The following is a 25,926-nucleotide window of genomic DNA, read 5'->3' on the forward strand; positions in this document are numbered from 1 at the left end:
CTCGGATTGATCCCGTCTGTGCAGGCGTGTGTGGAATTCAACAGATAACCTGGGGAGAAGAGGGTGGGATCTGCTGGAGAGAGGAACCGAGGAGGAGGAGGGAAGGAAGAAGAGCTGGAGGTAGAAGGTAAAGCAGAGAGGGAGAAAATGAAAAGGAGAAGGTGAGAGGGGAGGGGAGGAAAGCAGGAAGAAGAGGGATAGAAAAAGGAGAGAGAAACAATGGAGAGGGAGGGAAGGGGAGAGAAAGGAGTGGACAGAGCAAGCACAAGAGGAGCAAAAAGCAATTTGAAAGAGCACAGAAGGTGAATTATCATAACAGGACCTTGGAAAATTACCCGGTCCATGCTTCCCATTTTGCAGATCAGAAAACTTAGGTCCAGAGAGACAAAAGGGCCTGCCCCAGAGAGGAGCAGCAGATCCAGAGAAAACCTCAGATCCCTGGTTTTCCTGACCTCAGGCTCATGATGCTCAAGGGTCCAAACCACACAGAAATTTGGGAAAGGGGTATAGGTGGTCTGAGAGCCTGAAACAAGGTCTGTCCTTCACTCTGCTGCATCTTGGGAACCCTTTCAGGCCAAGGCCACCTGGGACAACTGGTCAACTAGGGACAGTACTCAGCATCTCTGATTCAGGCCTAAGTGGTGGCCCACTCCCAGGGAAGAAAAGCTGAGATTCTGAGCCAGGCAAGCCTGGAATACAGACAAGAAAAACACAGCAGAGCTGAGTTCCCACCATGTAACGGGTGTGGGCTTTGCTGAGCCCCTGAGTGGGAGGGACACAAGGAAACAGAAGGTGGCTGTTCACCCAGAAATTACTGTGGAGGTGCCAGCATCGGTTCTCCTAGACTCTGAAACTTGGACGGTCCCTGGGGATTGAGGCAGAGTTAGGGGGTGGAAGCAGTGACAGCAGAGGGCTTCTCCCCATCATCCCCGGGACTCTGACTTCACAGGGGCCGCCTGTGCAGTGGGCCTGGGATAGCTGCCCCCAGTGGGCAGGTGGGGCCAGAGCAACTTGGTGTCCCCCTTAAATGTGGGGACTAGAGGGAGAAGCAGCAAATTTTGAGGTGAAGGGGTGAGGAGAGGCCAGCCCCCTGCCAAGTTTACTCTGGCATGTCTGACTGGAGTTAATTAAGTGAAAGGATGGACAAAGCAGTGATAAAGAATACATCTTCTGTGGACTTTGATTTTCTGTCGCTCAATAGCATGGATTAGACAACAGGGCACAGTAGAGGAGGGAGGGAGGCCTAGGGCCCCTTGCTTGCATCCAAGCCTTTGTCCTTCTCTGCCTACTACCGTCATTCCTGGCCAAACCAAGGTCTAGAAATCAGCCCCACCCCAGGAGTACCCCCCTTCCCTTCTAGAACAATAATAACCACTCTCCTTTGTTGAGCATTTACTCCATCCCAAGCACTTTACTAAGATTTTGCCGCTCACCCACAATAGCCTTCAGGTAGGTTTTATTCTTCCCACTTTGCAGATGAGAAAGTTGAGGCTCAAGGAGGTGAAGCTGTGCAAAAAAAAATCACACAGCTGGAAAGGGTATTACCTGTATCTGGACTCAGTTCTAACTCCAAAGCCACCACTGAAGTTTAGGGCCTCACGCCCTGGAATCACTGGTCAGAGGGCTCTTCTCTGGCTGGCCCAAGTTTTGGACAGGGCTTCTGTGAGGGTGGCACTGACTCCGTGGGCCCATCTCCACACTCCAGATCTCCAGCCCCATGCCCACCTCAGGGTATACCGCCAGCTCACAGAGCTCTCTCTGTGCCTTTGGAGTGGTCACTGACCCTTCTTCACTGTGATTCACAATACTGCAAAGTCACTAGTCCCCCCTGCAGGCATGTGACCCTAGTCCTTCCTCTTCTTCTGGAAGGAACTAAGGTCCCCTCCAGGACACTGTATGGTTCATAGGATGGATGAGGGCCCCCTAGCATTTGGGTACAAAGGAAAAATACACGCAAGGCTCCTGCCATTAGGGAGATTCCTTTCTTAGGCAAGAAAACATAATCCAAAGTCACCCACCAAAACCTGGTGAGGCAGAGAGAGAACACTGCTGCTTAATCTTATGGGTTATGCTTTATTCTTCCCACTTCACAGATGAAGAAACTGGGGCTCCAGTAGTAGAAGGTCACATAGCTAGCAAGCAACAGAGCCTGTTTTCCCAACTCTGAACCCTTCTCCCCACTACATTATACCACTGGATCACCAGCCCGGCTACAACCCTGACCAACAGCAGAGGGAGATGAGCATGTCCAAGGGGCAAACTGGTGCCACCATCAGCAGGGAAGTGCCTCAGGATGGGGAGAACCCAGCAAGAGTCGGAGGGATGAAGGAACCTGGGGGCTAGGTCAGGCCTTCCTCCTTTGGGGCACAGGGTCACCTGTCGAGGGAAGTACCAGGGGATGACTGCGGGAAGCCACATCCAGAGAGAAGTCAGGTGCAGGTTCCGAGAGCACACAGGACAGCCCCAAGCAGTCATAGTGGCCTGACAGGGCAGAATCTGCTCCCCAGGAGGAGGGAAGGGCCCTGCATATGGCAGCTGTCAGCCAGTGTGAATCCCACCCCAGCCTCTGCCAAGGTTGTTGTGAATACTCAGTGAGCTAATAGTTGGCAATAAACTCTCAATACATAGTTGAAAACAACGCTGGGTCCATCATGGAGCCAATGTTAGCTGTGGTAGCTGCAAAGAGGTGAGGCGAGGGCGTCCTTGCTGGGCAGTGTCTGCTCTGACCGCTCTCAAGGCCAGCCCTCCACTTCCAGGAGGCAGGGGGAAGGTCGGGGTGGTTAGGCAGGGGGAGGCAGCCCCTTCTGGCAGCAGCTGATAACTTGGACCAGGGGCTGGCGTGCTGCCCTCCACGGGGGGTGGCAAGACTTCAGTCACCAAGAGCAAAGCAAATCATAGCTTGCTGCACGGGGTTGGGGGAGTGAGGAGTGATTTCATGCGTCCTTCTCCCTCCAATAAATAAATAAAGCCGAACTGTCGCAGCCCCACGGGCAGCCAGGCGGCTCCCCAGCCTGGTGCGGGGAGGGCAGGCGCTGCAGCTCGGCTCTGGGACCCGCGGCTGCCGGCTATCAGCCTTCTCATCGCCTCTCCCAGCTGGAAAAGAATTTAATCCACCGGGCTCCTCTCCACACACACTGGGACTCCTTTTGATGTTTCTCTTTATCTTCCCTCCCAACAAAATTGCCCCTCGACAGCTCCAAGAGGGCCTCTTGCCTCTCCCCACCTCCCTCCTTCCCTGCCTCATCAAGTAGCCTGGCAGCAAGCAAGGAGCAAGGGCGTGGAGGAGACCCAGCCAGGACTGGGAGGAGCGGGCATACCCTCTGCCGTCTGACTTCCCTCCCCTCCACCTTCTCCCTCATCTTGGGAGAGGTGTGGTTTGCCCCTTGGGCCTCACTCCTGACATTTAGTGAATACAGGAAGGGTTCTCCAGTGCCATCTGATGCCAATTCTTTGCACCCATGAGGACAGTGTTCTGGAGAGGGAGTGATATGCAGGAGAGCAAGGTGGGGAGGGGCCTAGACTCTTTGAGTCAGTGCTGACCCAAGCTGTGCATCTTGAACAAGTTACCCTCTCTGGCTTCAGTTTCCCTCTCTGTAAAAAGGGGTGGACCGATGCTGATGTCAGTGAGATGTTGTGAAGATTCTGGTTAAGGTATGGGAAGCACATGGTTGGGGCTTGGTATATGGAAGTAGCTGTTCTTGCAGGCTCTGGGCCAAGGGCTGCAATTCATGTGGGGTTTGCACCCACTTTTCACCTACTTAGTGAACCAGGTAAGAATCCCATATACACATCCCAAGGGGCTGAGAGTCACAAGCCAAGTCCCTCTTGGCAGATTCTGGAAGGGGCAGGCTGAGCATTTGTGAGAATTTAGCCAGAGGAGTCCTGGGGTCTCAGGACAGCCATATGAGCGGTCCTGACAGCTGCAGGATCAAACCTAGTGCACTTCCAGCCCCTGGTGGCAGATCAAGGGAAGGGGAGAGATCTCACCTGAAGAGGCCAGGAAGCCTGGGGGATGGGAGCAGGAAACCCAGTCAGGTGCTCACTCTGAATCTGCACTGCGCTCAGCACCACCCTCCAGGTGTCCCCTAGGCCCCTCTGTCTGTGCGCCGTGGTCTCAGCCCCACTCCATCTTCTCTCCAGCCTCTCATCCACCACATCTCGCTGGTCAGTCTTCTCACTGTTCTGACTTGCTCTGCACCCCGCCACCAGCCTTGCTCTGTTCAGCTGATTCTCAAACATCAGTGTGTATCAGAACCCCTGGAGAGCCTGCTAAAATAGTGCTAGGCCCCACCCCCAGAGTTTCTGAGCGTGACCCCAGATTGTGCATTTCTGACAAGTTTCTAGGTGATGCCACTGGTTCCCGCAGCGCACCTGGAGAACCACTGCTCTCTCTGAGTAGTTCTCACCCTTGGGTGCACGTTGGAGTGAGTAACCTGAGCACAGGACAAGACCCTGATGTCTCATCTCCTTCAGCCCAAGTCTGATTTCCTTGGTCAGGAGTGCAGCCTAGCCATGGGGGTACTTTAAATCTCCCCCAGCGGTTTTGATGTGTGGCTGGTAGGCAACTACCACTCCACGCTGCCCTGCTCGCCCTTCTGGATCCCTGCGGGTGCTCCAGGCCGCCCTCCCTGTCATGCCTGAGGTCCTCCCTGACTGTGCAGCCTGGTTCCCTAAAGACCATCAAAAAATGCAGCTTCCTGGGCCCCACCCCTGAGAGAGTCTGACTCAGTGGCGCTGGGCGTCTGTGTTTCTTCTCTAGCTCCACTGGCAGTTCTGACGTGCAGCCAGGTAAGGACGGCTGCCCGGGTGTGATTTGCACATGGCCACCAAGTTCATCTTCCTTTTTTAGCCCTGGTGTCCCCACTGTGCATGGACGCAAGGCCAGAGCCCTCCAGATGGTCCGTGCAGTGGGCCTCCAGGAGAGACACAACCTCCTGATACCCCAACAGCCTCCCCAGTTTCCGGACGTGAACCCTTTGCAGTCAGCTCGCTTGTCTGCCTCATTATTAAGTATTCATTCCCCTCTCCACACCTTTGTTTAGACCAGTCGTTCTCAAATGGTGGGCTCAGACCAGCAGCAGCAGCGTGAGCATCACCTGGAACTTGTAAGAAATGCAAATTCACGACCCTCCCCCTACCTCCACCCCACCCCACAGCCACCCCCGCCCCAGACCTACTGAATCAGATATTCCTGGAGGAGGGGGGACAGCAATCTGTACTTTACCAAGCCCCCAGGTGATTCTAATACACAGAGGCCCAAGAACTTCGTGTTTAAAGCCACTTTCTCCACGTGGAATCCATTTTCCCTTCATTCCTAAGACAACCCCTCTCAGGGCAGCCACTTCCGCTGGCGTTCCCTTAGATTCGGCCCTGGAGCGCTCAGCAGTGCCATCTCAGTTTGCTCAGTCCACTCATACTGCTGGCTGAAATTCTAGTACGTACCCCTCTACACCCAAGGAGATGCATTTGGGGGACGCCCACATCAGGCCCCAACTCTGCTTCCCTTGGTCTGGAAAGCACCCCGGCCTGGGCGCCGGGCTCTTCTTATTCTCACTCTGCTGCTTGCCCACTTCTGTGAGTTCCATTTCTTCTGGAGGCATTCCCAAGCTCCAGTGTTCCTTCATGCCCATCATGTGGCCCTCAGGAAGAAGCTCGCACAGAGTAACGGGTGAGGAGAAGCTGCTGAAGCCCCCTGGCGCCTGAGCACCTACGGTGCAGTGCGCCTGCTCTGACGTGGCTTTGCACTGCCCCAGGGCTGGGCTGCGCCTCGGGCTCCCACGTCCCGCTGTGACTACAGAGGGTTGTTCCTTGGTCATTCTGGCAGAGTTCACTGGTGTCCAGTGAACATGTGCTGTGTGGTTGTTGTTGGTATTGTCAGCTTTTTGTACACTTGTGGATCAAGCTTCAGAACATGGTTTTAAGCGGAAGCACGCTACTGTGTGTGTGGAAGAGGCAAGCCAGAGATCACAGTGCTTATATGCGCATGGATTTCCTGGGGAAAGATACTAAAGATCGGGATGTGGTCATCTCTGGGGAGGACTCTCCAGTGGCGGGGACAGGGTGTCGGTCGTGTGCCCTTTACACTTTTGAACTATGTGAAGTCTTCCCACGTCTATTATCCTTGTGGACATTTTCTGTATGCTTGGGATGGTTTCCTCCAGGGGTTCTGTCCAGGCTCCTGGGAGTAGGACAGAGGGACATGGCCCCTCCTCTCCCAACCTTGCAGCACCCCCACTTCCTTCTCGGTGAGGAAGGAGGGAGCTCAGGGAGACAGTAGCCCAGCCCCCTCCCAACTTTGTGCCATCTTCCTTTGTGTCCCCCCTCCCCGGGTGTGGGGCTGCACTGACCTCCCCACACCCCAGTACCTGGGTGCACACCCCACACACACCCACCCCTCCTTGGCACCCCCAGAGGCCGTGGCCCATCAGTTGCAGAGGGGGCCTTTCCTCTGGAGCAGGTGTGCCCCCCGGAATCCATCTCAGCCCCTCTCCCTTACTCTGACCTCGGACCTCACCACGTTCTCTCTGATTCCTTCCTCCTCTCGGTACCTTTCCGGCTCCTTCTCTGTCTCCATACCCTTTGACTGACCGACTCCCACTGATAGAACCTGGTAAGTGAGCCTGGGAAGGGCAGAGGCTGGGCGGCATGGTGGGCATTGGGGCGGGGGGTGCTCCACCTGCTGCGGGCACAGCTAAGGAAGCCCCACCCTCTCGGGGCCAAGGTCCATGGGAGGAAAAGGTATCGACGATGTCAGCTGCTCAGAGCTGTCACAGTCCGCTGGCTTTGGCTATTAGCGCCCCTTCGGGCATTTAATTGGCCCCCTCCATCTGACGGATAGATTCTACACCAGGGAGCCTAGGAAACTCCACAGCCCAACAGGGCCAGGAGAGCACTGCTCGCACAATTTATGGGAGCCCTTCCTGGGGGCCCTGGAGGGCCCGCTGCTTGCCTGGACCCCAAAATTGGCAGTGCCTTTATTTCACCAGTTTGTAGTTGTAAGTAGGAAACACTCAAGAGACCTGGGGTAAATGTTAAAATGTATTCATTGCACAAATGTATCTGAGTACCTAAGGGACAGCTCTGGGGGCATCAGGCTTTGCTGAGGGGGTCCTTTCTAGCCTTACTGGGACCATCCTTCCCTCTCTGACTGTGTAAAGGCTTCCAGGCTGCCTGGATGCCTCTCTTTCAACAGAAACAAGTTCTGGAAGGAAGCCCCTCGACAGACATATCCCTGGGCAGCCAAGAAAAGGAGCGTGCCTCCCTGCCAGCCCCGTTTCTCAGAGGGGCTGTGCTGGACACTGGGCCAGGGAGGGTCATGCAGGCTGAGAAGGAGGAGGCATCCTTCTGGGGCTGAGAGGCTAGCTCAGTAACCCACTGGGCTTCTCCTCAGAGGTGGAGAGAGGCTCTTGACTGTTTCCAAACCACAGGCCCCCTGCTGAGGTTTGAGGTGGGGGGGCTAGTCTGGGGGTTAGTTCCCCGCATGCAGGAGCCTGGATCACTTTCAGAGGAAGCCAGTCTCCAGGGAGTCAGTCAGCCCTGTCTCCCGCCTTCAGTAGTGGCTCCTCCCCCTGATTTGGGGTGTGGGTAGCATGGAGATGTCCCACGTCCTGTGTGAGGACGAGCCAGGTGGTGTCTGAGGGCCCCCTGAGCTCTGGCCCTGATTGGAGTGATCAGAAACACCTGACCTAGAGCGAGGCTACCTCGCCTGAAACCATGGCCTCAGGCTGCTGGGTTCTGGCAGAACCAGTGAAGGGCACGGCAGCTCTGCACTATTTGGGATCCTGTGTCCTCCCAGCCACCATGGCTGGCCACAGAGAGGGACATACAGGGGTTCACTTTGACACTCCGCCATCTGGGTGGCTCCTACTCCACATGTAAGGAAGGCAGTGTTTCCCTTGATTGACATGATCCAGAAGAAGGCCGTAGGAAAAGCAGTGTCCTGCTCCAGCCCTCATGCCTTCTCTGGTCCAAGTTGACCCTGAACGCTTACTTGCTTCATCCCCCTCCACTCCCTTCTGGCCCTCTTTCCTTTTCTTTCCACCATCTCCCTGCTGGGTCTTGCAGATACTTCCCCCAGTTAGTGTCACTGGAACAGAAGAGGGAGTGGGAGATGGAAAATGAACCAAACCACCCAAAGGGGATGTTGTGAGCATCTGGTGGGCTGATAAAGGCAAAAACAACGGAAGGAAATTTCTGGAAGGCCTGGACATGGGCAGGAAGGCCAGGGAGCCAAGCCAGAATCATGCATGGGAGGCCAGACCACTTTGGGGTGGGGGGTTGACAAGTCCTGCTTCAGCCCTAGCACCTCATCTGCCTCTCCTACCCCTGCTGCCCTGCCCCTCCAGCCATGCTCTGGGCCTTGGCTTCTTGCGTTCTGACTGGTTTCTTCTCTCTTCTGACCCAGGGCCTGAACAGCATGTTCGAGGTGTACCTGGTGGGGAACAACTCCCACCACTTCATCATCTCCCCCACCTCCGTCCAAGGGAAGGCAGATATTCGCATCCGAGTGGCAATCCCCTTGGACTATGAGACTGTGGACCGCTACGACTTTGATGTAAGTCCCCTCACCTCTCCTTGGCTAAGAGGGGGACTTCAGGGGGGCAAGGGGGCAGCACCATCCCCTTAAATCTCTCCTGCTACCTCTCCCCATTCTTCCATTGTGGATCTGACCTAGAGAAGCCCACCGAGCTATGGCAGGGGCTGGCCTGGGCCTCCCCTTTCCAAGGAGGGTGAGGAAATGTCCAAGAATTGAGTGGAATTTTATTAGGTACCATCACAGTCTCAGAAGCCCATCAAGAGCCAGTCCAGCCCCTATTAGCCCCTGCCCCCCAGCAGATTCCGTGACCACCCTGACCCTATGAGCACTGATGGAGGGATTCCCAGGAGCACACATAGGGATGGGTAGTGACTCAGACAGGTGCTCTGGGTTGGGATGGGTGCAGGCCCCAGGGGAACTTATGGGAACAAGGGCTCCAGGAGCATAAAAGTACTCACTGGTTCCTTACTCTGCACACTCAGCTCTTTGCCAATGAGAGTGTGCCTGACCATGTGGGCTATGCCAAGGTGAAGATCACCCTCATCAATGAAAATGACAACCGGCCCATCTTCAGCCAGCCACTGTACAATGTCAGCTTGTACGAGAATGTCACTGTGGGGACCTCAGTGCTAACAGTCCTGGTGAGTCCCCTCTCCCTTGAAGGGCAACTGAGCTCTGGGGTAAACCATCGGGAGGCACCCAGAGGGATTTCGCTCAAGGAGTGTGGGCATTTCGGGGAAGGGGTACCCCCAAGCCCTCAGAGGTTGTGGTGTTGGTGTATTAGAGCATCTGGTTTCTTCATGGTGAGGCTTCCTTGGCCAGGGAAGCAATGTGGAAAAGGCACCACCTGGGAAAAGATGAAGTTGGGCCCAGGGTTAGTTTTCTGCCTTGTCCCTGAGAGATGGTGAGCTTGAGTGGGCCAAGAGCCCTGGACCTACATTCTAATGGGGGCAGGTGCCAGCCATCTCTCAGGAGGGCAGTCCTCTCTCTCTGAGCGTGGGCACCACAGAAGAATGGGCTCCTGGACCTCCCCAGCTGTCTTTGCTAAGACCTTGACAGGGGACCCTCCCAGTGTCCATTTGTAATAGTCAGGACTTGTAGTCGCAAGGGACAGAAACCTTTAAGTGGTTCAAACAAACAAAAAGAGTATTGGCTCTTGTAACTCGGAAGTGTAAGTGATTTCAGGCATGGCTGTATCCAGGCACTAGGTTGAGCAGGAATCTGACTTCAGCACCAGCCTCTCCTTTTTTGTATTGGCAGAGAGGCACACCAGCACCCCTAGGCTCACTTCTCACCAATTTATCAACCCCAGTGGGGGAAAAGAAGTGTTCTTTTTCAATAGTTTAAACAAAACTCCCAGAACTGATTCTCATTGACCCAGCTTACTGGGCCATCATAATTCTGATATACCGGAGAAGGCAATGGCAACCCATTCCAATCCTCTTGCCTGGAAAATCCCATGGACGGAGGCGCCTGGTAGGCTGCAGTCCATGGGGTCGCTAGGAGTCAAACACGACTGAGCGACTTCACTTTCCCTTTTCACTTTCATGCATTGGAGAAGGAAATGGCAACCCACTTCAGTGTTCTTGCCTGGAGAATCCCAGGGACGGGGGAGCCTGGTGGGCTGCCGTCTATGGGGTAGCACAGAGTCAGACTGAAGTGACTTAGCAGCAGCAGAGATGGGTCATGCTCCCCCTAGTGGAGTCAGGGCGTGGGTCAGCCCCATTTCAAATTACATGGGCTGAGAATGGGCCAGGGGCTATTCTACAGCAGCCTCTGTTATCAGAACAAAGAGGGTTGCTGAGCAGATCAGTGGCAGATGTGTGCTACATAGGCACAGGGGTTTGCCCTTAGTAGGTGCTCAATAAAACAGAGAGTTTAACCTGCTGCTGCCCCTCCCTGCCCACTGAGGCCCCCAAAATCCTTGCCCTTCTCGCTGCATTCTCACTCCAGGTACAGACATTGCCTGTCGATCCTAGACCCCCTACTCCAAAGTGTGTTTACTCTACAGACAGATGGTGTGAAACTGTTTTCAGCCCCCAGGTCCTTCCCATCTGACAGTTATTAATTTTTCAAACAGATGTTTAGCTAGGCAGGCCGTCAGACACAGTGAGTCTGCTGCGGCTGTTTTCTTCCTGCCTGCTTCCCCAGCCCATGGCTCTGCCGGCTTTCACCACGTTGCTCCTTGCAATCAGTTACCTGGTGCTTGAGGCCCGATGGGCCCTCCTGCAGCCTCTAGGGGCCCCACCAGAGAGCAAGACCAGGGCTCTGGCCTTCTGGACCCAAAGAAATCCTCTTCATACCCCCAGCCACTTTCCAATGTCAGGGTGAAGGGCACCAAGCATCCTGTCTCTCACAGGGCTTGGGGCCATATGGATATACTGTCCAACAAGGAGAATGAACAAGCTGTAGCCACACTGAACATAGATGTACCTCACAAAAATATAATACTGCAAGGGGGGGAAGCTCTACATGAAAGAATACTTTTTGTATGATTCCCTAAGTGTAAAAGAGATGCAAAATTGATCTGTAGAAAAAGGGGTCAGCATAGTGCTTATCTTTATATGGGGCAGTTCTGATGTCATAGGATGTTCAGGGGAAAGTTCTGATGTCATAGGGTGTTTTGATTCTTCATCTGGGTGCCAGTCACATGGGGTGTGCCCTTTGAAAATTCATAAGACTACACCTATGACTTGTGTACTTTTCTGAGTATTATACTTCAATAAAAAGCTTATACGAAAAAAATTCAGATATAAGGCCCAGGCTTGGCAGGTGACTAAGGATTCCTTCCTGTCACTCTTGCTGGAGAAGAAGGGTCTTGCTTTTCAGTCCCCATTCCCGTGTCCCTGGCAAGGGTTGAGGGAGCCTAGGGGGCAGGGGTGGGATGTGAGGTATAGAATGGCACACCTCTTGGCTGATGCCCAGCTGCAGGTGCCAAGGACTATGTGTGAAGCCCAGTTCCATCCAAGGTTGGCACTGGAGAGTAGGTTCTCACACTGGGTGTCCTCAAGCACTGGAGCAGTTCCTGGGCCTGCATGGACCCCTTGCCCACTGCCCATGACCCCTTTTCCAGTCTCTCTCTGGATGTTTAGCAGATGTGTTCAGCCTCTGTGGCTGCCTGAGAGTCCCCACTCAGGACTGGCTCATCTGGGCTGCCTCTAGTTCCTGAGTGTGTCTGTCAAGGCCTTCGCACCTTCTGTCACAGCCCCAGCCCCAGGGTCTGTGGAATTGTGCAGCTGTGAGGGGGCTGTTTCACCCCGTGATAAGCTCTAGCAGCAAGGCTCTATGTCTGAAGGAGCTTAGGTCCCAAAGTGAAACCATGGGCCTGCCTCCCTGCCTTCACTGCATCCTCCTCTACCCATATCACCTCTGAGAGCCTTCATTTCCCATCTGCAAAATGGGCATGATTCCCCCCACCAAGGCTGCCGTCAGTAGGTGTGAATGACAGATGTGAAAGCATCCCCTGGTGACCCCCAACTCACTCTCATCTCCCACTGCCCCCTGCCAAGGTACTTCCAAAGCTTCTAGCAGGTGGCAAGTTCTGTGGTCACACCTGTCACACCTACTGCCCTGGCTTCTCCCACCCTGCCCTTCTTCCCTCCCATCCAGTGTCAGCCCAGTCTCTCCACCTGCTTTGCTCCAGGAGGGGCTGAAGTTATAGCCTCCTGCTCAGATACTGTGAAATTCCTTCTCCTTGACCTTTTCTGGGATGTTATTAAAATGTTTCATGGGCAGCTATGTCAGGAAAAAAAAAAAAAACTATGAAGAAAAGGAAAATGTTTTAATTTGCACTGAAGGCCAGGGCAGAGCCTGCTGCAAGGGGCCTCTCTGACCCCGCTGTGGCAGGGTACCTTTTCTGTAGCTCATCCCCTGACCAGGGGGAAGGCAGAGCAGGAGGGGGCCGTTACCTCCAAGCTGGGCATCCTAGCTGGGATGGCATCTCTTCTCACCTCCCTGCTCCCTGAACCTCCCTCACCCCAGGTTTTGAGACCCTTACAGCCCCCAGTTCTAGAAAAATGAGTTTCTACTGGTGGAGGGGAAAGGGCAGGAATGTAGTGATCACAGGCTTCACCTTGAGCCCCACTCTGAAGGGTGACCACAGAGGGAAGGGCTGTGTAGCGGCACATTCACTGTATATGTTTGCTTGTGTGTGGGGGGGGGTGTGCATGCACACAGGCATGCCCTTGTGTCTGTGCCTGTTAGTGTGTTTGTGGCTACATGCTCTCATATACATGTATATAGCACATGTGTGTATGAAGCTGGTGGCTCCCCATCCTCTAGGTTGTGTGGTTTCTTCCCCTCTCATATCCCCAGGCTGCTCTGATTCTCACCTTCCTATCCCACTTCCTGACCTAATAATAATAGGACTTGAGTAGAAAGACTATGGGGTTTCTTCCTAGGATTCTTCTGGGCTTTGGGCAGCCCTGTAGCCTTGCTGATGGGTACCTGGGTTCTGGTGGGGTACGTGGGTGCGGCTGGACACTAAGAGCGCAATCTAAGCATGCATGGAACAAATGTTTTTTGAGTCCCTACTACTGTGTCAGGCACATGGCCCTGAGACTTCAATGGTGATGTGAGTCTTGCCCTCATGAAGTCTGTAGTCTCTTGGGAAGGCCTGATGCTAGTGCTAAGAAATGAATCTTTGCATTAAGTATTACTTGCTGTGTAGAGAGATCAGGAAGTTGTGAAGATCTGTAACAGGGCACCTGACCTTGACTGGGCTCGGGGAAGGCTTCCCTGAGGAAGTAGCAATTGAGTAGGCATTAATAGGTGAGCAAAGGGAAGGAGGCACATTGGAGTAAAAAGGAGTAGCATGTGCAAAGGCCCTGTGGCTAGAATGCAGTGAGGGGTGTGTGATGTATAAGGAGGTGGAGTGCTGCTCCTCTGAGGAGGGAGTGAGGGGTGGGGGAGTTTCAGCAGCCTGTCTTCCTCCTGGGTTGTGCCCACCCCAAATGCAGCCACTGGACTGCTGTTCTGATAGTGGAGAAGTCTTGTGTTCATCCATTCACATTCTCTTACCTATTCCATCCTGGGGGCCCGTGGCCGGCATTTGGGAAACAGCTGGCAGAAGTTTCTCCTGAGATGTGCAGGGAGCCAGTCTGGCCTCCTGTAGTGTGGAGCTTGTGTCCCCAGATTTACTAACACTGAGGAGGAGCAGCAGCCAGAAGGGCAGGTCTCACCCCACTTCCTTCCCTGCTCCAGGGATAGGGGGTGCTCAACAGAGATGGGCAGAGGATGGACTGTTGGACAAGACAGGATTCTTCCCTGGGCATGAAGCAATGCAAGAAGGAGAGGTACATAAGAGCCCTAATGGGGCAGGTGCGGCCCAGAACCAGCTCAGCCTGCTTAACCCGGGGCGGGGGGGGGGGGGGGGGGGAGTGCCAAACCCTCCTGGCTCTCTTCCAGCCCATCCTTGGGAGGCTGGTTCCATCTCAGGCAGGTCCTTGAATCCTGTTCTGTTGTGGACCAGTCACTCCTTCTCTGGGATGTGGTGAAGAAAGTCGTGTCTGCCTGTATTGCCTAGGTTGCTGGGAGGCTTCAGCAGAGTGGGATGGATGAAATAGTTAAGGCTTTACAGACCTAAATTGTAGTTCTTACTGTCACTGGCCTTCAAGGGCCCCATCTAGACGCCCTTCAGCCTGTGTGTAAGCCCAGCTCTGCCAAGATGGACCTGTTTCTTCCCCTGCTACCTGGGGAGGTACCCTGACAGGATCCTACCCAGGAGTGTTGTGACAGTTTGGTAGAATGGTGGGTGAAGATGCTCGGCGCTGAGCTTGGCTGGGAACACTCAGAAAATGTCAGCAAGTCATGCTGGCCTCCTGGCTGAGCTGATGGCACCAAGACTCAGAGTCATGGCTCTGCCCCAGGGGAGCCGTGTAACCTGGGCACATCCTTGAGCCCCTGGGGCCCCAGTGTCCTCGTTATAAAGCAAGATGGTGGGGCCGGTGCTGCTTCAGGGCCTTCTGGTTCCATGAGGCTTAATTCCAGCTCACTGTGCCTGAGAGGAAGGGTTGATTTTTGCTGTCTAGTTTCACTCCTGGCAACATAGACCTGTTCCTATCCTTCGGGGATCCCTCACCCACCCACTGTTCTCTAGAGCTCCCTTGCCTGTCCCTCCCTTGCCTCCCTGTCAGCCCCCATCTGGAAGTTTGCTGATGATTCCAAAGTGGTCACTTCCCCACTCCTGGAGCTCACCAGTTTTTCCTTGTTGTCCAGCCTGGCCTCCATCCCCAGCAGCATCAACAGAGGCAGCCCTGCTGCTGTTGGTCCCCTTCTCCTCCTCCCCTGCCCATAGTGAGCATCACTGACACCAAAAGGGAAAGCTGATGTGATGTCACTGCCCCAGGCGGACCCTGGTAAAGGCCAGCCTCCGTTCTGGAAGAATTGAAATGCAGCATGCCTCTTCACCAGCTGTCAGGCTGTGGGGCCTCTTCCCTAGCTCTGTGATGCCTGCAGGCTCAGGGCACACCCCCTCCCATGTTGCTAAATCCAAGGAATTTAACATGGGCCTCACCCCAGGTGCTTGGAACTTGATGGCCCTGCAAGGCGGTCTGGAAAGGCCAGTCCCCTGCCTCGGCTCAAGTGGTGCTCCCTGGTCCCCCTGGCCCCTCGCAGAAGGACTTGCTACTCTGCAAGTGGGGGAGATGCCTCCCAGCTGCATCAGTGCCTTTAGGAGGGAACCTTAGGAGCAAAACCTGGAAACCAGAGAGACCCAGGTTGAAATTGTGCCCCACCCTTGTCATCTCTGTGACCCTGACAGATGCCTGGCAGTGTCCAATCTCTAATCCCCAGAATTTGCTGTGGGGATGATAGAAGTAGTATCTGCCAGGATGAAAAGAGGTGCATTTAGATCACTTACCCCCAGAAAGCTCTGAGGGGCTGGGAGCTGTAATGGCTAGCACTGTTGCTTGTGTTCTTATCCACCATAGAATGCGGGGCTCAGTGGAGCTTCAGAGAACACTGAGGAATCACTGCCATGAATCACTTGCTTAAACCTGGGTCCTGGGTTCTCTGTCCTTGGCTCCGACTCCCCTGGACAGTGGGTCCTCTCAGTGGACACACTGGCTGGTTCTTGCCTGTGTGCTACCCTGGACTCTGACACTCAGACCCCAGTGTTGGGGAACAGAAGACAGAGGTTACATGAGGATGCAGGAGGAGGGCTAAGACTCAGAGACGCCTGCAGCAGGTGAGACAGGAGGACAAGCTTCTTGTGAATGCAGACTGGGCGTCTGCTTGGGAAGCTGGAATTAGGAGAGCCCCACCCTCGGTTTGATGCTCTGCGGTCACCATCTTGAAATTGTTCAGTTTTGAACAAGAGGCCTTGTGTTTTCATTTTGCATTAGGAAATTATGCAGATTGTGTAGCCTGTCCCGGCTACAGGAACTCTACAGCTCTGTGCCCAAAGGAGCTCCATGGTGGTCTGTTGTTTTTGTCTGTTCCCACATCCCATCAGCACTGCCTCAGTAATCACTTGCCATGTGCCGTGCTCCAAGCAGGGGCCCACCAAGCTTGTTTCTGTTCCAAAGGCTGCATAAAAAACCATCCCACATTTGGCCACAAAAAGCAGTGACCGTTTTCTTACTTTCATGGATCCAGTGGATCAGGAATGTGGACAGGGCAGCAGGGGAACCCTTCTCTGCCCCTCCAGGTCTGGGGGTGACTCCTCCCTCTGTCCAGTGCCTGGGCTGCTCTGGCTGAAGTACTGGTTCAACCGGACACTGTGTTCCGAGCTCCTGGCTGTGGTCTATCCACGTGGCCCAGGCATCTCAGACATGGCCTATAGTGGGAGCCTCCCAGAAGAGGACTCCAGGGAGTGAGTGTCTCAAGAGAACAAGGTGGAAGCCACGTGGCTTTTTGTGACCTAGCCTAGAGGTCACCCCACATCATTTCTGCTGAATGTTGTTGGTTACAGTGAGTCATCAAGGCAGGTTCACACTTAAGAAGAGGAGCCATAGTCCCTCCCCAGCCATCAGAGGGAATAACGTCATAGAATTTGCACAAGCGAAGGTGTCTTAGACCCCCTCAGAGCTCACTCCAAGTCAGCGCCCCTTTCCTGAAATACTGCACATGAGCATGGCGCTAGAGGAGAACCAGTTCCCACTCCTCCTCCAGAAAGGAAGGAAGGAAGGTAGGTCACTCAGTCATGTCTGACTCTTTGTGACCCCATGGACTGTAGCCCACCAGGCTCCTCTGTCCATGGGGATTCTCCAGGCAAGAATCCTGGAGTAGGTTGCCATGCCTTCTTCCAAGGTATCTTCCTGGCCCAGGGATTAAACCCAGGTCTCCCATATTGCAGGCAGATTCTTTACCATCTGAGCCTCCAGGGAAGGGAAGCCCTGCACAAACACAAGCAGAAGAACACAAATAGGAACCCTTCCAATCTCATCTTCAGCCTGGAAGAGCTCTCCACCAACAGCGGAAGGGAGAGAAAAGAGAGTAACCCCTGGTACTCCCTGGCTCATAAATTTCCAGTGCTCTAGGCCTGGGTCAGCATTCGAGGCCCCCGCACCCCAGCCCTGAGCCGCTTTCCAACCCTCGGCCCCACTACATCCCTCGCACCCCTTCTCTGCTGCCTGCCCAGAGCCTCTAGCCTCCCTGCATGTCCTCACACCCCTCCTGCACCTGACTTTCCCTCCCTCCAGTCTGAGACCATCAAATGCCTGGCAACCCTAAGAGGCAGCTCTGCTAATGGCAGCCTCCCCATGAGAAGCCACCTCCCTCTGTAAGGGGCACAGGCCCACCCCCTCCTCTCCAGCTCCCCTCTGTGCCGGCACCTCGCTTTCCCGGGCTGTCCTCGCCATTTCTGTTGGGGCAGCATTGTTAATGGCCTCTCCTGCCCACTCCACAGAGAACTTCCTAAGGCAGGTTCTCTCTGTCCGGGTGCCCCCCTCCCTGGCATGTGTGGCACAGAGTAGGTTGGACTCCTGTGGCCTGGAGTGTCTAGGGTGGCAGCTTTGAAGGAGGAATGGAGGCAGCAGTCTCATGAGGGAAACTGAGGCATGGGAAGGGGAGATTATACACCCACGTTCACCCAACAAGTCAAGGGCAGAGGTGTCTGTCCGAATCCGAAGCCTTGTAACTTCTGTTTCACTACTTGTGCCAGGCTCCCTAACACCCGCTCTGGCGATAGGCACTGGGGGAACACTGCTGGACAGGGAGCCTTGACGCCTGGGCTCTAGACCCTGACTTGCCCTGTGACCCTGGGCCAGTCTCATTCCTTCTCTGGGCCTTGGCTTCCTGCTCACTCCAAGGAGGGGGTAAACTGGATGCCCTCTGATTATCCTTCCTAGATCAGGCGGGGTCTGGGGTGCAGGCCACAGCCCAGGAACAAAGGCAGGGGTCCAGGGGCTGCAATGGCCACCAGATTCAGGGGTCGCTTAGGCCTCCTTGTCCTAATCAGGGCATGTGATTACAAGGTCAAGGCTGAAATGTGCCCCGCCCTTCAGCCTCCCTCTGCAGACAGGTCTGCTCCAGCTGACCTTGCTGCCTGGGCTGCTACTGATGGCGCCGGGTGCCCTGTGAGCCCGTTTCTCCCCTGCAGAGGCCTCCCCACTGCCCCCCCTAGAGCAGGACTCTGCTCTCTCTGGGGGAAAAGGGACATCTACTATACTTCTTCACACCCCAGATGCATCTACCGTACACCTTCATTCAATGACTGTTGATCAGTGGCCTGAAATGACAACAGTGAACGAGACAGACCAACCTCCCTGTATGTGCAGGGGAGGGAGAATAAGGAAATCCAGAGTGTGTCAGAGAGGGACACGTGCCATGGGGGAAGGTATAGCCGGGGGCAGCAAGGGAGGAATCCCCGCTGTGGCATCATTACCTGTTGCACCAGGTGGTCAAGGAAGACCGGCCTCTCACAGAAGGCGACAGTGGATGGAGCTCTGAAGGATGGCAGGGGGAGTCTGAGTTGAGAATTCTACAGAGAGCTGCCCTAGGCTGAGGGAGCCACAGGTGAGATTCTTGAGACAAGAGCCTAGTGTAGGTGAATACTCCGTGAGGAGGAAGGAAGACCAGAGGAGGTCAGGAGGTCACCCTAGGATGGGTGACTGCGCTGAAGGGGAGCAGATGAATCACGGAGGCTGCTGTGTGGAGAGCAGGCCAGCAGGAGAGGGAGAGTCTGCCAGGGTGCAAGTGGGGTGACCAGGTGAGAGACGACAGCTCCAACAACCCAGGTGGCAGTGAAATGGGGGGGGTGGAAGATTCGAGCACCTTTCCTCTGTGCTCCCTTCTCTCCCAGCCCATGCTCAGGTCTGGACAGAGGCCCCGCTGTTCTCTGCCCCAGACCCAGCAAGGCACGCCCATCTTCACCCCACCTGGCTGCCAGGCGCACCTTCACAAACACTGAAATGAACACACAGCCCTGGGCTGGAGTCCTGCCTGTTTCTCACCAGCTGGTTGGCTTTGGGCAGGTTACTTACTGTCCTTGGGTTTGGGTTTCCTCCTCTATGAAACAGGGAGAATAATTCCCATCTCAGCAATGTCGTAAGATGATGCGTGGAAAGATAGTAGTCTGGTGCCTATGCACAACAAGTGGTTGGTGCCAGGCGTCCCAGGTTATCCATGCCCCTCTAGGATAGTTGGCCTCTCCCTGTTTCTGATAGCAGTGTTTCAGGTCGATTCTATCATTGTATAGAGCTGGTGACAGAAATTGCCAATGTGAATTATCAGCAAGTCTGGGCGATAACACCACCCAAAGGTTAGACCTCATCCAGGTTCTTTAGCAAAACCCAACAGAGGTGAGCAGGTCAACACGGGAAAAAGCGGAGGCGGGACTTCCTGGCAGCTGGGTCCCCTCAGCTGCCCTTCCCCTTCCTCCTGTTCCCCCACCTCTGCACGCTCTCCCCATCTCCTCCTGACACCCCCTCACGGCAGGCATCTTAATTGATCTCATTGTTCTCCAATCCCTAGAGACCTGCAACTCCAGCTGTGCTTAAACAGAACAAAATCTCTTCCAATTTCCCCACCGTTTAAAAGAAAATTGAATTCTTTATCTGCAGCCTGGGGAGGGGAAGAGAGGTTAGACACACACACACACACACACACACACACACACGCACACATAAATAGTAGTCACCCTAGTCCGGCTTCCAAGCTGTCCTGGAAGGCCTTCACTGACACACCGTCCCCCATTTGGGGGGGGGGGGGGGTGTCTAAGCTGTACTCCTGGGCCCCTTTAATCTGCTCTTCGTTCATCTCCAGTCAGCAGGGCCAGGCGCCGGGAGGAAGCTGAGCTGGTTGATGGTGATTGACGGGTCCAAGTTCCTCTGTCTGTCAGGCCTCAGTGCTCCTCTGGATGTGTTTATCTCTTTAATCTAAATATCAATCCGTGAAACCCGGAATGGGATGGAATGAGAGGTAGGACAGGCGCTAAGGAGAGAGAGAGAGAACACAGCTGGCTGCCCACTGCTACCCTGGCCTTCTGGAGGGAGCCTTGACAGGGCCTGTGGTTGGAGGCCAAGGGGTGCTGCTTGTGACTGGCTAGAGCCTGGGTCCGGATGGAGAGCCAGGGCTCCCCCAGCTTGGCCCTTAAGTGGATTGTCCCAGACCTTGTTCAAGGTCCAGCAGTTTCCTGCCATTTAGTCGCTCGACTGCTTGATTTTTGGCAAATTGATCTAAAGCCTCGTTTTCCATAAAGCCTCTCACACCTCTCTCACTGGTGCTTCCAGAATTCCCATTCTTGACAGGAGCAGCTCTGTCTGCTGCTGACTTTTGGCCCTTTGTCCAAAAAAAAAAAAGAAAGGACACTGTTGTTCATCATCACAGACCTGGTGAGCCTGTCCTGTAAGCTTAGTATATAAATGGCAAGCACTTTACAGCATGTTACATACCTCTTCCTGGACCCATTGTCCAGAAGAAAGAAACGGAGGCCCAGAGAGGTTTAGTAATCTGTCCAGGGTCAGCCAGCTAGCAAGTGACCAAGCCAGGATTCAAACCTGGATCTGCCCGATTCCAAAGCCCTGGGGTCTACCTCCCACTTGCTGCTTGTCACTATGAGGTGTCCATTCCCATGCTGAGCTCCAGCCTGCTGGAATCAGCTGTCTCCAGAGTCCAGAGAGGTGAGCCCAGCCTGTCCTCCAGAAGCTGGAGCTCTGTCATCCCTGAGTGAGCTTGTGCAGGTCCGTGGCTCCCAGGGCCTTGGTGTCCTCTTCAGTAAAATGAAGGGATTCTGCTGGATGCCCTTGAAGGCTGTGTCAACAGCACGTGACCACCTGCCCCTGCCAGTCCCTCCTACACCAGGAGCTGTGACTTCCGGCCCTCTGCGTCTGTCAGACCCCCTGCAGTAGGGTTGCCGCTGATTGCTCCTCTCAGGCAGTTGCTCAGAAGACACCAGAGCAAAGAAGAGGGACCCCGCGAGTGAGGGGATAGTGGGCAGCTTTAAATGCGGCCGGAGCCAGGATGAGTTCATCAGCGCAGTTATGCGAATGTCTGACAGAGTCCACCTGTGCCGGGTGGGTCAGGCGCCCTGGGACTGGCCAGCATGAGGGGCCCAGGCCTGAGAGCTGGCCCTGGAAGCAGGAGGCAGGAGAAGCCGCGGGAGCAGGGAGGGGGCCCGCAGAGGTTTAGGGACAGGTTGAACTGGGCTCGTGGTTCTGGAGTAGCCTAATCTTACCGCGTCGTCCTTGTTGGCGGGGATGACAGCTCAGTCCCTTCCACCTTGTTTCTGGAGTGGCTCAAAGTCCCGTTTGCTCCCTGGTTTGCCTAGTGTTTTTTAAACTGTTTTTTTTTTTTTTAATCATGATCCTTAATGAAAATTACATTTAACTCCATAACCCAGAAGACACACTCACACATCCATGTGTAGGACAAAGCAATACTTCCCTACTAAGTGTGATTATATACCCTAGTTCTTTCTGTTTTATTCTACTAGATTTCATTTTTTTAATGAGAACTTTTAACATCTACTGTCTTAGCAACTTTCAAATGATATAATGATACAATAAATTATCATTAACGATAGTCACCATGCTCTACATACATCCTCAGAACTTATTTTATAATATTTGTACCTTTTTGACCTCTTTTATTCATTTCACCCATCTCTATCCCAGCATTTGACAACCAGCAATTTGTTCTCTGTAGCTGTGAGCTGGGTTTGGTGGTGGTGGTTGTTTAAATTCTACTTATAAGTAACAGTATATAGTATTTGTCTTTCTCTGTCTGATTTATTCCAGTCAGCTTCATGCCCTCAAGGAGTTTCATCCATATTGTCAACAATGGCAAAATTTCCATCTTTTTATGGCTGAATAATATTCCACTGCACATATACATCGTCTTTATTCATTTTCTCTCAATGGACACTTAGCTTGTTTCTGTATCTTGGCTATTGTTTAAAAAAAAGTTGATGTCAGCATGGGAGTTCAGATATCTTTTCAAATTAATGTTTTCTTTTCTTCAGGTAAATATCCAGAACTAGAATTGTTGAATCATTTGGTAGCTCTGTTTTTAATATTTTTGAGGATTCTCCATACTGTTTTCCACAGTGGCTGCACCAGTTTATATTCCCACCAGCAGTGCACAAGGGTTCTCTATCCGCCTTCTCATCAACACTTGTTATTTGTTATCTTTGTGATAGTAGTTATTCAAATAGATATGAAGTGATACCTCTCCATGGTTTGATTTTCACTTCCCTGATGATGAGTGATGTTGAGTACCTCTTCAAGTACCTGTTGGCCATCTGCACATCATCATTGAAAAAACCCCTATTGAGATCCTCTGCCCATTTTTTAATCAGATTGTTTGGGTTTTTGCTAGTGAGTTATATGCATTCCATAGGTATGGATATGAACCCCTTATCAGATATGTGATTTGCAAATATATTCTCCCATTCAGTAGGTTATCTTTTTATTTTGTTGGTTTCTTTTGAAGTTTGGAAGCTTTTTAATTTGATGTAGTCCCACTTGTTTATTTTTTTAGTTTGTTACTTTTGCTTTAAGCATCAAATCCAAAAAAAAATCATCACTAAGGTTAATGTCAAGGAGCTCCCCACCTATGTTTTCTTTTTCAGGTTTTATGGTTTGAGGTCTTATATCTACATCTTTCATCCATTTTGAGTTAAGTTTTAAAAAAGTTTATTGGAGTATAATTAGCTTACAATGTTGTGTTAGTTTCAGGTATATAGCTGAGTGAGTCAGTTATACATATACATGTATTAATTCTTTCTCAAATTCTTTCTTTTCGGCTGCACTGGATCTTTTGCTGCGTGTGGGCTTTCTCTAGTTGCAGTGAGCAGGGGCTACTCTTTGTCGCAGCACACGGGCTTTTCATTGTGGTGGCTCCTCTTGTGGAGCACAGGCTCTAGGGCGCATGGGCTTCAGTAGTTGCTACTCACAGGCTCTAGAGCGGGGCCTCAGTAGTTGTCAAACACAGGCTTAGTTGTTCCACCACACGTTGAATCTTCCTGGACCAGGGCTTGAACCTGTGTCCCCTGCATTAGCAGGCAGATTTTTATCAACTGCACTACCAGGGAAGTCCAAGATTTTTTTTTCTTGTATAGATTATCAGAATATTGAATAGAGTTCCCTGTGCTATACAGTAGGTCCTTGTTGGTTATCTACTTTATATATAGTAGTGTATGTATGTTAATCCCAAACTCCTGATTAATCCCTTCCCACCACATTTCCCCTTTGGTAACCATAAATTTGTTTTCAATATCTGTAAATCTGCTTCTGTTTTGTAAATAAGTTCATTTGTATCATTTTTTAGATTCTACATATAAGTGATAGCATATGATGTTTGGCTTTCTCTGTCAGACTTACTTCACTTTGTATGAAAATCTCTAGGTCCATCCATGTTGCTTCAAATGGCATTTTGTTCTTTTTTATGACTGAGTAATAGTCTATTGTATATATGTGCCATCTTCTTTAACCATTTCTCTGTCAAGGGATACTTAGATTACTTCCATGTCTTGACTATGGTAAATAGTGCTTCAATGAACATTGGGGTGCATGTATATCCTTTCAAACTATGATTTTCTGTGGATATATGGAGTGGGATTGCTGGATCATATGATAGTTCTATTTCTACTTTTAAAGAAATATCCATATTGTTCTTCATAGTGGTTGTATCAACTTACATTCCCACTGAGAGTGTAGGAGGTTTCTCTTTTCTCCACATCCTCTCCAGTATTTATTTGTACACCTTTTGATGATGGACATTCTGACTGGTATGAGGTGATACCTCATTGTAGTTTTGATTTGCATTTCTCTGATCATTAGTGATGTTGATCATCTTTTCATCCTCTTTTTGGCCATCTGTATGTTGTTTTTGGAGAAATGTCTATTTAGATGTGCGATGTCTATTTAGATGTGTGATTGGTTTTTTTTTTTTTTTTTTTGGTATAAAGCTGCATATATTTTGTTTGTATATGTTGGAGATTTATCCTTTGTCAGTTGCTTATGTGCAAATATTTTCTCCCATTATGTGGATTATATTTTTGTTTGGCTTATGTTTCATTTGCTGTGCAGAAGCTTTCAAGTTTAACTAGGACCCATTTGTTTATTTTCGTTTCTATTTTCATTATTCTAGGAGATGGACCAAAGAAGATACTCCTGTGATTTATGTCAGAGTGTTCTGCTTCTGTTTTCCTCTAAGGGTTTTATAGTGTCCAATCTTATATTTAGGTCTTTGATCCATTTTGAGTTTATTTCTGTGTATGGTGTTAGGGAATATTCTTTTACATGTACCTGTCCAGGTTTCCCAGCACCATTTACTGAATAGATTGTCTTTTATCCATTTTGTTGTCTTCCCTCCTTTATCACAGATGACTTGACCATAGGCATATGGGTTTATTTCTGGGCTTCCTGCCTGTTCTGTAGATCTGTCTTTCTGTCCTTGTGCCAGTACCGTACCCTCCTGATGACTGTATCTTTGTGGTGTAGTCTGAAGTCAGGTAGCCTGATTCCTCCAGCTCTCTTTTTCTTTCTCAGGATTGCTTTGGCTATTTGGGGCCTTTTGTGTCTCCAAACAACTTTTAAAATTTTTGTTGTAGTTCTGTTAAAAAAAAATGCCATTAGTAATTTGTAGATAGCCTGGAATAAGGATAGTCAAAATTGATTCTCCAAATCTAAGACTGTGGTATATCTTTCCATCTGTGTATGTCATCTTCAGTTTTTTTCATCAGCATCTTACAATTTTTAGAGTACAGGTCTTTTGCTCCCTTAGGTAGGTTTGTTCCTAAGTATTTTATTCATTTTGATGTGATAGTAAATAAGATTGCTTCCTTAATTTCTCTTACTGATCTTTCATTGTTAGTGTATAGGAATATAACTGATTCTTGTGTATTAATTTTGTATCCTGCAGTTTTACCAAATCCATTGATGAGCTCTAGTAGTTTTCTGGTAGCATCTTTAGGATTATCTATATATAGTATTGTGTCATCTGCAGAATACGACAGTTTTACTTCTTTTCCAATTTGGATTCCTTTTTATTTCTTCTTGTTCTCCGATTGCTGTGGCTAGGACTTCCAAACCTATGTTGAATAAAAGTGACAAAGTGGACATCCTTGTCTTTTTCCTGATCTTAGAGGAAGTGCTTTCAGCTTTTCACCTGTGAGTACGATGTTAGCTGTGGGTTTGCTATATATGGCCTTTATTATATTGAGATAGGTTCCCTCTCTGCCCACTTTCTAGAAAATTTGTATCATAAATGAGTGTTGAATTTTATCAAAAGCTTTTTCTGCATCTATTGAGATGGTCATAAGGTTTTTATTCTTCAATTTTTTTAAATGGTGTATTACACGGATTGATTTGCAGATATTGAAAAGTCCTAGTATCTGTGGGAGAATTCTCACTTGATCATGGTGCATGATCCTTTAAACTTATTGTTAAATTCTTTTTGCTAGTGTTTTGTTGAAGATTTTTGTGTCTCTGTTCATCAATGTTATTGGCCTGTTATTTTCTTTTTTTGGTGGTATCTTTTTCTGATTTGGGGATCAGGGTGATGGTTGTCTCATATAGTTGAGTATGGGAGTGGTCCTTCCTCTGAAATTTTTTGAAGGAGTTTCAGAAGGATAGGTGTTAACTCTCACTTAGTTGTATGAATGTGCTTATCTGCAAAGGAAGGTGGGAAATGTAGTATTTCAGCCAGGTAGTGTTGTACTACCTAAAAAACCTGGTTCATTTGAGAGAGATGGCATGGGTGTTTAAGTCTCTGCCAGATAACCTCTGTGTGGCCTCAGTTACCTCTCCTGGAAAATGACAATGACCATGTTCCTCATGGATTTGTTGTGGGGGTTCAGTGAGATAATGTAAACTTTGTGCAGCGCCTGGCACAGAATGCATGCTAATAGGCACTAACATTAAGTGCCTGGTGCCAAACTAAGCACCTTCTGTGTGTTATCTCATTGAATCCCCACGACAAACTGGTGAGGCAGAAATTAATGTCCT

The 25,926-nt window shown here is 51.3% G+C and overlaps 1 protein-coding gene across 1 annotated transcript in view; it reads left to right on the forward strand.

Annotated features, from left to right (window-relative positions):
- The window catches only part of CDH23 (cadherin related 23), a 428,604-nt gene that overhangs the window by 238,490 nt on the left and 164,188 nt on the right, over positions 1-25,926 (forward strand). Inside the window, 2 exon segments of the mRNA XM_070470793.1 lie at positions 8,405-8,554; positions 9,019-9,177. Coding sequence (XP_070326894.1) covers positions 8,405-8,554; positions 9,019-9,177 — 309 coding nt within the window.

The sequence above is a fragment of the Odocoileus virginianus genome, chromosome 7, assembly GCF_023699985.2.
Source record: "Odocoileus virginianus isolate 20LAN1187 ecotype Illinois chromosome 7, Ovbor_1.2, whole genome shotgun sequence".
NCBI lineage: Eukaryota > Metazoa > Chordata > Mammalia > Artiodactyla > Cervidae > Odocoileus > Odocoileus virginianus.